This window comes from Hippoglossus stenolepis, chromosome 10 (genome assembly GCF_022539355.2).
Source record: "Hippoglossus stenolepis isolate QCI-W04-F060 chromosome 10, HSTE1.2, whole genome shotgun sequence".
Classification (NCBI taxonomy): Eukaryota; Metazoa; Chordata; class Actinopteri; order Pleuronectiformes; family Pleuronectidae; genus Hippoglossus; species Hippoglossus stenolepis.
Genome location: NC_061492.1, coordinates 4,489,370 through 4,499,327, shown reverse-complemented (window position 1 = coordinate 4,499,327; position 9,958 = coordinate 4,489,370). Strand labels below are relative to the sequence as shown.

The following is a 9,958-nucleotide window of genomic DNA, read 5'->3' as shown; positions in this document are numbered from 1 at the left end:
GTAGATAAAAGACACACAAGATAACTTTAACATACTACATATATGAAACACACGAGAGGAAGCTGGAGTCCACGGACAGACTCTCCTTTTTCTTTCTCATGCAAGAACCAGGAACCAGGAAAAGAAGGAATTAATAAATAAGCTGTGCAGGACCACATGTGGCTACAGAGGCAGGAGTCTCAGTAACAATCCTCTTTCATGCTCAACGGCCCCAGGATTCTCATTCAGCAGGTTCAATGTGTGCACTTTGCAGGAATTAACATGAACAAAGAAGTGGTCGAGCACCAGCTGACAGTTTTTCATCAAAATGGGATAAAAAATAAGAATGAAGCTCTACGGTCGGAGGCTGTTTCCTGCAGGATGTGGATTCTTCTCATGCTGAAAATGACGGAGAATGTGTTGTGTGTGTGTGGAGTAAAAAGAGTGTAACTGAAAAAAAAAACTCAGAGACCACGAAGAAGGAGTCACTGCACCCTCGTGTGATTACGGGCAGAAAGTGCAGGAGTGCCTGGGTCGCCCACTCAAATGTTGAGCAAGGTGTGTGTGTCTGTGTGTGTGTGTGTGTGTGTGTGTGTGTGTGTGTGTGTGTGTGTGTGTCTGTCTGGGTGTGAACAGTGTGACACATTAAGTTGAGGGGGAAAAAAAATCTCAACTGCACATTTATAACCTGAGCAGGCAGGAACAGGCAGAGCTCAGTCGCTGGACGTCATGGATGCAGACAAGAACAACACGGTTCTCAGAGAAGGATTCCTGGTGAAGAGGGTGAGAGATTCTTCTGAAGCACATACAAATACCAATACTGTAAAATATAGATTTGACTGAGTCCGTGTGGCAAAGAGTTAGAGAAGTATGTGGAAAAGAGTTTCGGCTTCTTCAGGGTCTGAGATAAAATCAAAGAAGTCTATAACGTAGGTTCCTGTTTACTCTGTGATCATGACAAAATAAAGATTGTATAACTGGTCTGTCTTCTCCAATTCCAGGGTCATTTTGTGCCCAACTGGAAGGCTCGCTGGTTTGTGTTGAAACCAGACAAGCTGCTGTATTATAAATACGAAGGAGGTAGAAGAGACTCGTGTCAGCGAGGGAAGATTCCGCTGAAGGACTGTGTGCTGACTTGTCCTTATCTGGAATACGAAAATCGTCCGGTGAGTTTTTATCAGATTCAAACACCAAAAGATTAGAAAACGATTCCAGACAACTGGTTTTTAAAGTCTTTTCATTTGAACAATGTAGAAATATTCTGTGAGAACGTATTTTTGAAATCACCTATTTAATTCTATGGATTCAAATTACTCTGTGATGTTTTTGGTATTTAAACACTTGAATATGGATATTTACAGATGTCTCTTCCTTGATAGAATCAAGAGACAAACCCAAAGGAGGATATAGTCATAATATACATGATATAATATACAGACAGATTTGACCTGAAGTTATAGATTTAACTCAGCACACATTCAACTCTTCTAAGTGTTTCCCTGTGTTTATGTTTTAATTGGTGGAAACCACACTGGAGGAGAGGCCTGACTTGAGGAGACAGGAAGTGGCCTCAGGTTAATGTTCTGTCAGGACCTGAGTTCAAACATCTTCCAACTTCGGAGAACAATTTGTTCCCAATAAAATAAATAATTAGATTTCCAACAGCAGTACATAGAAACTGAAATAAGCATAAGTCAGGTTCAGCACATTCAAAGAACCATAAAGTCCCGACTCTTCACCAGAGAAAATCTCCTCTCATGTTGTGTTTTGATCCATAACAATTATTTTCTCAAAAGGAAATTGACTCCATGATGAATATTTTTAAAACCTAGATTCAAAATAATTTTTGATTCAACTTTAAAAATCTAAATTTGACCCCAAAAAAGACTGTTTTGATTAATATCTGATGATAAAACCCCAAACATAATGTTTAAAAGTGTAAGTTTGAAGTAAAAGTTCACACATGGACAAAAGAAAAGTGCAACTGGTAATGTGAATATAAATCTATATAAAATATGTTTTTCAATAGTTGGTGTTCAAGCTCCAGACAGCGAACGGGGTGGGTCATTTTCTGGAGGCCTGTTCCCGAGAGGAGCGAGACGAGTGGGCCGCTGACATCACGGCTGCAGGCCACAAGCTGCACACGTCTGACGGAGGGAAGGTGACGAACCAGCAGGAGCCTGCGTCTCCACGGTTACACAACATAGACCTCAGGTAAACCTGGTAACCAGGAGCTCTCCCACTGATCTGAGGTGTTTCCACTGCCTCACCACGTGTGTTCATGACCAGGTTCAAACCTCTAAACACTTCAATCCTGCTTCTCCTCTCTCTCTTGAAGTAAAGTGCTGGACTCCATGTACGATGTTCACAGTGGAATCAAGATGAGCAGCCACGTGGAGCAGGGCAGCACCTACAGCAACTGCTTCTCAGGTGACACAGTGAAACTCTCTCAATGAGTGTATAATGTCCCTATATTTCCATTTCCATTTCTTTTACAGCTACTTTGACAGTTTGTCTCCTCACTTAGCTAAAAACTGAGTTGAACTGTTCGCTGTATTTAATTTGATTGGTGATTATATAAAAACATACAGTATAAATACTTGCTGTGTCTGTGGATTTACAGACAGACGTCTGACTTTATGTCTTTATTTTATTTTCTTTAAGTTCTGCTATTAGTTCGTTATATTTGTATTCATGCAAATCTATTTATACCTTCTTTATGTCATTTATTTATATATATATATAAATGTAAAAATATGTTTCTCTCTCCATGCATACATCAATGTCTGTAGTACTCTATGTACTGCGTTTATATTTAAATCTCCAAAACAATGACAATGCACATTTACATCTATGTACTTGATTTATTTGTCAGCCTTATGTCTGATTCCCTATCAGAATACAATGTGAACATGTATAAATGTGTGATGTGCCGGCAGGTTCAGCCGTGGTGGACTGGCTGGTGTTCATTCAGCTGGCCGGGACCCGTGTGGACGCCGTGACGCTGGCCTCGGCCCTGCAGGAGGAGGGTTTCCTGCAGCCTGTGGGAATAAGGAGCGTGGAGGCCCTCCGCACCGCCGGCTTCAGCCAGCAGTTCATGGACGACTCCACTGCGCTGTACGGCTTCGTGAGTACCACTGAGTTTGACCCCCGACCCCTGACTCCTCTGTATTGGATTGCATTACACACTGAATTCAGAGTTAATCCATTTCTTGCTTTAACGTGCGGAGGCAGATTCTTCTCGGTTAACGTCAGGTTTGTGTTTGATCCCAGTCGGACAGTTTGAAGAAGAGAGGCAGCGTGAAGGCAGAGACGTCGATGTCTGCAGTGGAGCTGAGTGGACAAGTGGTAAAGAGAGGATATCTGCTCAAACAGGTAACACACAATCCATCAGCCCTGTGTTAACATGCTGGAAGTCCTAATTAATATAAGTATCAAACAAGTTATAACTAATTCATTGTTTAGTGAGGCTTAGATGATCAGTTATAAATCATTAATAACAGGGTTCAGGTTGCTTTGAAAGAGCAAAAGCACATTTGACCAGTTGTAAGTTGGAACAAGTATTGCTCACACATGTATAAAAAAAAAAATTCCATTTGCAACATTTATTTGTTTTTGAATTTTTCTATTAAATAAATTTAAAAATGAATATTAAATGACTTGGTGATGGCGCATTACAAAGTGAGAAACCCTTTTACTAAATGGATAAATAACTAGATTATTATCAAGTAGAAATTACAAACTCAGGTATTAGTATATGTTTTATTAAATACCCATAAAACTGTACAAGCTAAAATCTGTTTTTATTGGAACATGGGACCATAACTGTGAAGAGTTTTGAGGTGTTTCTATTTCTGGACATTGTGTTGGAATGAATTAGTCAAATTAAAACGTTAATAATCTTCAGGGACACCGAAGGAAGAACTGGAAGGTGCGACTGTTTGTGCTGCGTTCAGAACCAGCGTTCCTTCACTACTATGACCCCACGAAGGTGAGTTTACACGAGGGACCAGCATCAGGCAAAAGATGGTTTTGGCCTGTGGTTAAAACTTAGAAAAGTGCATTTTATTTACAGAAAAACCAAATAAATAATCAGGATAAGAACAAAAGATTTCATGGCCTAAATAAACACTTAAGAGATGACAAAAGTGAACAGAGACGGTTTTAGTTCAAACAAACCAGTTGTTTTATTTGTCTGTGTGTCAGGTTGGTGATGTCATTACTCTTAATACTCATAATAATTATAATATGAGTAATTATACTTCAGTCTGATCCTCTTCCTGTGTGATGTCACATGTCAGGATGAGCTCAGCCCGGCCGGCGGCTTCTCTCTGCGCAGCTGCCTGGTGTCGTCTCTGAACGATAACGGAGTTCCCTCAGGTGAGTGAACCTGAACAGGTTCAAACTCACACGTTGCTGTTTTGTTGTGGCGACAATGACAAAACTAAGAATAGAACAAGAATGATAAACTCAGATTTGTATATATATTGTTACATTTTTATCTTTAATCTTAATCTCTCCCCTCACCTTTTAATTTCTTGCTTGTGAAAACCTACATGGTGATTAATCTAATTCTGTCCTTTTCTTTCCTTCTGTGCAGGTGTGAGCGGAAACATTCAAGGAAACCTGTTTAAAATCATCACTCAGGGCGACACACATTACTTCATCCAGGCTCCGACCAATCAGGAGAAGATGGACTGGATCGACGCCATCAGGGAGCAGACGTAGACTTCAGCGTTTCAACATTTCAACATTTCAACCAGACTTTTCATCTGTACTGAAGAAAACTGAAATTACACATTCCATGAATGTACTGTAGCACCAAACTGGGCCCGTGATTTTAAATGACATAACACGTCTGTTGATCTAATCTCCGCCCAAACAAATTTGAAATGAAATAAACTGGATTATTCTATATTTAAAACTTTGTACAAGGAGGATTTAAATGTATTTAAAAGTCCAACAACTGTAGCAATGACTTTGTGATTTAAGTTAAAAGTTTTCATGTGTTTTCTATTGTATTAAAAATAAAAAAATGTAATTCTTTCTCCATGTTGACTTTTTGATAAATCTCCACACCAATGGTGCAAAGTACATTTACTGGTCCAGTTTAACACTTATTTAGTAAAGCACTTGAGTTTAATGATATGATAATACATTTAACGTTCCACTGTTACATCATAGTTTCATACTTTGGCTGGTATATGTTTGATTAAATTCTATGTGGATATCAAACAGGTCTTAAAAGTCTTAGATGTTACTTGGTAAACTCTGCAGAAAACCTGGCTGGAGTATTTTTACATGGTTTTATGTGGAACGTTTACTGCACTGCAGGATCTGATGACAAGAGGAAGTACATGTCAAGACAAGAAAAGCCTGAGGAGACGTTTTTCACTGTGTTTTCTGTGCCGCTGCAGGCGCTCCGCTCCCTGCAATCACAGAGAGACTCTCCCACTCGGCACGATGAGTCCAACCCCTTATCTGAGTGACTCAAGTGTTGGTGTTCCAGTGAAATCATGAGTGACACAACACCTGAAGTGAACTTTGAGGCCGTCCTGTGGGTTTTGGGGTAAATGGAATCAGACATTACGTGACCACAGAGTGAAAAAACAACCAAAACAAAGATAACAACAAAAGTGATTTATTGCAGTTAAGTAAAGTCAATTTGTAAAGTTCCCCTGAAAAAGTGCTGGAGGTGAAAGAAAAGTACAGAAACCAGTGGGAGTCAGAAGCTTGTGAGTAAATCCTTTAAGTGAGTTGACGTTAATGGTACAAGAACAGAAAGTGGGACTAATCCTTCCAGCTCTGTGTGAAATCTGGAAACAAACACACTCGCTGACATGCACTAACGTGGGCAACTGTTATACATTATTACACCTGTTACCGCACTGAGTCGGCCACAGCTGGTTCCAGAAACATTCATCTTCATGCAGGCGCTCGCGAACGTTGCATCAGGTTTGTGCAAATGTTCATCGAAAAAGGGGAAAATATTGTCGCTTAAATCTCATTGTTTACGACTTAATTCAGTTCAAATCACATTCAGTTTGTTGAGTGTTACATTCTGTCTCTATCTTCAAGTCCTCAAACGGGTAATCTAGTGAAGGCACTTTGTCTTAACACGGGATTACGAGGCAGGGGTATAAACTATTTGTCTGGAAAACACAACAGCCCCATCGTGGGTCAATTTATTCACTCAGGAGGTGGCGCTAGTCCTAATCTTATAAACGCAGTCCCGGGACGTCCTCATGTTGTCTGTCTGTGGGCTGAGACGCTGCAGCTAGGCCACCTTGGTGAGCTGTAGATCCCCAAAGACTCGTAAAGAGGTGAGGGAGGCGAGCGGGGAGATCCGGTGGGTGAAGCCGCACAGAGGCTGTCCGTCCACCAGGATCCGGAACTGCTGGTGCTCACAAACGATCTCCATCTAAAAAAGTCAGAGGGAACGTACAGGAGGTTACGTTGTCACCCCCGACCATTTTGTTTGTGTGTTGGTTTATGTTTTGTTTGTTTGTAAGCAAGATTACACAACAACAACTCGACGGGTCTCTGTGAAACTTGGTAGAAGGATGTGGTTTGGGTCAGGTACAACCCGTTCCAGTGGGTGACATTCTAGATCTATATTTAAAGCTGATGGGTCAACAAGTGACGTCCCATTCATACTTAATAAGAAGTCATGGGTTTGTCATCTGTGCCTTTGGATTACGGGGATTGCCAAAACATATTTGCACAATTTAAAGGAGCCCTGTGAAGTTTTCGGCCACTGTTGGCACTACAGAGACGTGTTTGAATGACTTGATCCATGTTTTGTTTTCACATCATCCATCAAATCTGCTCTGCAAATATCAGGCAGGAAATAGATGTAGGTCAGATAACATAAAGATCAGTCTCCCACATATGTCAGATTTTTTTCATCAAGATCAATGAATTATTCTCTGAGAAATCAAGGAAAATTCTGCAAAGTGTCCACAATGTTCAAGAAAATGGAAATAACAATTCCTGGATACGCCCCCTGGTCCAGATTCACCCCAAAATGTAATGACTTCTTTCTTGACTCATACCACATCCTCCCAACACGTTGTGTGACAATCTGTTCTGTAGGCTTTGTGTAATCCTGCTAACAAACACACAAATGCAGGAACAAATATGACATTCAACAGCTTAAAAAACAAGTCTGACTGTCAAGCAGAAGATGCACTTTAAGTTTATTTTTATACATAAGTAAAGGCATTAAAATCTGACAGTGTCGACGCCACCTCTCAGATCTCACTCATTACAAAAGACCTGCACTGATAACCACTGGAGCAACAACAGGAAAACCAGGAAACATTTCAACATTTGTCTGGTTGCGATGTTGACAAAAGGAGTTGAAGCTTATTCCACTGTTCTAATCCCTTCCTCTGTGAGGGATGAAGTTACCTTGAAGGGTTCTCCAGGTGCAAAAGGAAAGAAGGACAGGGTGTTCTCAGACGGACCCCACTTTCCCGCCAGACGGGCGTTGCGTTGGACGGCCTTGTCCGTGAAGTTGACGTTCAGCTGCAGACCCACGTCGGCCTCCGTGTCCTCGTCCTGAGGTTTACTGGACAGAGTCACCTCGATGCTGAGGAGACACACACAGATCAGGGACACAGAGGAAATATCACAATGTAAAACAAAGCAGAAAGAAAAGTTTATGTATCTTCATCTTACTTTCTTTCTTATGTGCAGTTTATATTTGTATTATTCATATTTCCCTTCATCTTCAGACTTGAACTGTTCTTCTCTTGCATATAGTTTCATTCTATTATTGCACTTTTTCTCCTTTTTAATCCAAACTCGTGTTTCTTTCCTTTCTTCTTTCCTGAGGTTGTTAACATGCTACGTAAATAAATCTGACTTGACGTCTCTGTGGCCAAAAACAAGTCCTTTCACATAAAAAAGTTTATTTTCGCATCTTAATTGTGGTGATATAATTTATGACTAAATGGATAAACAGCCGGTAGCTATTTTCGACCAAAGAATTTCCAGAGTGACTTTTAGATTTCATGGGATTTGAAACTTTCCCACGAACATGCACTGACTAATCTACACCCAGGAAATTCACTGACGTTATTACTCAGATATTTTCCCAAAGCAGAGAGTGGCAGGGCGGTTGGTACATGCACCCAAACACACACTACTACACTTTGATATTCAGCTTTACTATCATTAGCATCCTATAACTTCGGGTGTGCAACAGGCTTTATCAGTGATGCATATTTCTCTTTTTATAGTGGAATGACAACGTGTGTGTGTGTGTGTGTGTGCACTTACATCTTGGGTTTTTTGTCAATAATTCCCATAACAACCAGTTTCATTGAAGGCCGCATCCCTCCCTTTATCTCTCCGGTGAACTCGCCCTGCACGACAATAGAGACGTTCACGGTCACACAGGAAGAGGCCCGAGCCGCTGATCAGCACCAGGCACTTTATCACAGGAGGATGCAACTGCAGCTCCATCATCATGCAACAATAGCTTCACTGATCCTGAACAATGAGTGACTCAGCTGCACAAAGTAAACCTCCGGAGGGTTGTCTCACCAGGCTGAGCTGCCGGTGTCTCTGAATACAATCCTAATTTATGCATAGACATAGAATAAATTGAATGCACACAGTGTAAAGCAAAGAAAAGGAAGCTATACGTACATTTTCTTTCTTGTCCTTTTCTTCCATTCCACTCAGAGATGTTGCGCTGTGGAGGTTTGGAGCTGTGATGATGATGATGAAGAGGATGGTGAAAACGGCAAACCCCGCCTGCGTTGTCATGGAGACAGCCGGTTTGGCAGAGATGCTGCTGGGAGACGAGGAAGAAAGAAAGAAAGAAAGAAAGGAAGGAGGGGAGGTAGAGATGAGGGGTGTGATTCACAGTCTGAATAGACACATTCACCCTTTATCACTTGGGAAAATCATTATTTTAACTGATATGTGACAGTGAAGCATTTGTTGCAGCTTCCTCCCATTGTCTCACCTGCAGGGTGTGTGTGTGTGTGTGTGTGTGTGTGTGTGTGTGTGTGTGTGTGTGTGTGTGTGTGTGCGTGCGTGCGTGCGTGCGTGCGTGTGTGTGTGTGTGTGTGTGTGTTTCAGATTGGTTATTCGACACTCATTCACTCCAGATCAAAGGGATTTTTTAGGGACCATTACTAAATTTCCCTTAGGGATCATCAATAAATTCCCATTTGAATAGAAGGTAACTGCATTGTTTTCAATAGCTTCCGTGTCATGTGACCCACTGACTCGAAACCGATGCCAAAATGTATTTCTACCCTCGACAAACAGGACACACCTCTTTTTTTCATTAACTAGATTTGAGTGACTCTCATACTTTATCAGATATTATTGTTACTCTAGATAAATGGGAGGCACTATTTTTCTTTTTATTAAATGTTACTCCTTATTATATATTTAAATTAATAAGTATTGTTATAAATTAGCTACACAAAGTGAACATACCTCTTTCTACTAGATTTTCGTGCTTCTTATATATTTTTTTTCCCAGTTTGAGATCAATATAGTACATCTATCCATCTATCTATCATATGAATGTTAATATTTTTATTATCATGGATAAACAAGGACTATAATTCAGGAAAGAAAGGGGTGTGTCCTGTTTGTCTAAGGTAGGAACACAAGTCAGGTGTTTGGAGTCAGTGAAAGAAAAACATACATATTTTTTAATATCAGTCTTCATATAAAACAAACGACATGTTAAAATCAAAAGTGTCCTATTTATCTATAAGGTAACAATAATATCTGATCGGATTTGGACTCAGTGACTCACATGATATGGAAGCAATTAATATTGATACCTTTTCAAACAGGAGGTTATTGATGGTCCCTAAGTGAAAACCTGATCAACCTGAAACTAACTTCACTGCTTTTCACTGGTTATAAGTTTGCATCCATACACTGAATCACATGTGTGAAGTATAAGTTAAAAACTAATAAAATCTCTTCTTTAATTTATATT

At 40.3% G+C, this 9,958-nt stretch overlaps 2 protein-coding genes across 2 annotated transcripts; one reads left to right on the top strand and one right to left on the bottom strand.

The window, feature by feature from the left end:
* The first annotated feature begins 557 nt into the window (after positions 1-557).
* plek2 (pleckstrin 2) lies at positions 558-5,027 on the top strand. Its single transcript, XM_035168366.2, has 9 exons — positions 558-762; positions 981-1,145; positions 2,009-2,193; positions 2,318-2,409; positions 2,919-3,106; positions 3,253-3,354; positions 3,887-3,970; positions 4,281-4,359; positions 4,580-5,027. The coding sequence occupies exons 1-9, from the start codon at positions 709-711 to the stop codon at positions 4,705-4,707; spliced, it is 1,077 nt and encodes a 358-aa protein (XP_035024257.2). The 5' UTR covers positions 558-708; the 3' UTR covers positions 4,708-5,027.
* Positions 5,028-5,604: 577 nt separating this feature from the next.
* Positions 5,605-8,814, bottom strand: si:ch211-10a23.2 (Galectin-related protein A-like). Its single transcript, XM_035168194.2, has 4 exons — positions 8,638-8,814; positions 8,266-8,351; positions 7,393-7,573; positions 5,605-6,400 (listed from the first exon to the last, which is right to left on the bottom strand). Exons 1-4 carry the CDS (start codon positions 8,755-8,757, stop codon positions 6,257-6,259), a joined length of 531 nt encoding a protein of 176 aa, XP_035024085.1. The 5' UTR covers positions 8,758-8,814; the 3' UTR covers positions 5,605-6,256.
* Positions 8,815-9,958: the final 1,144 nt, after the last annotated feature.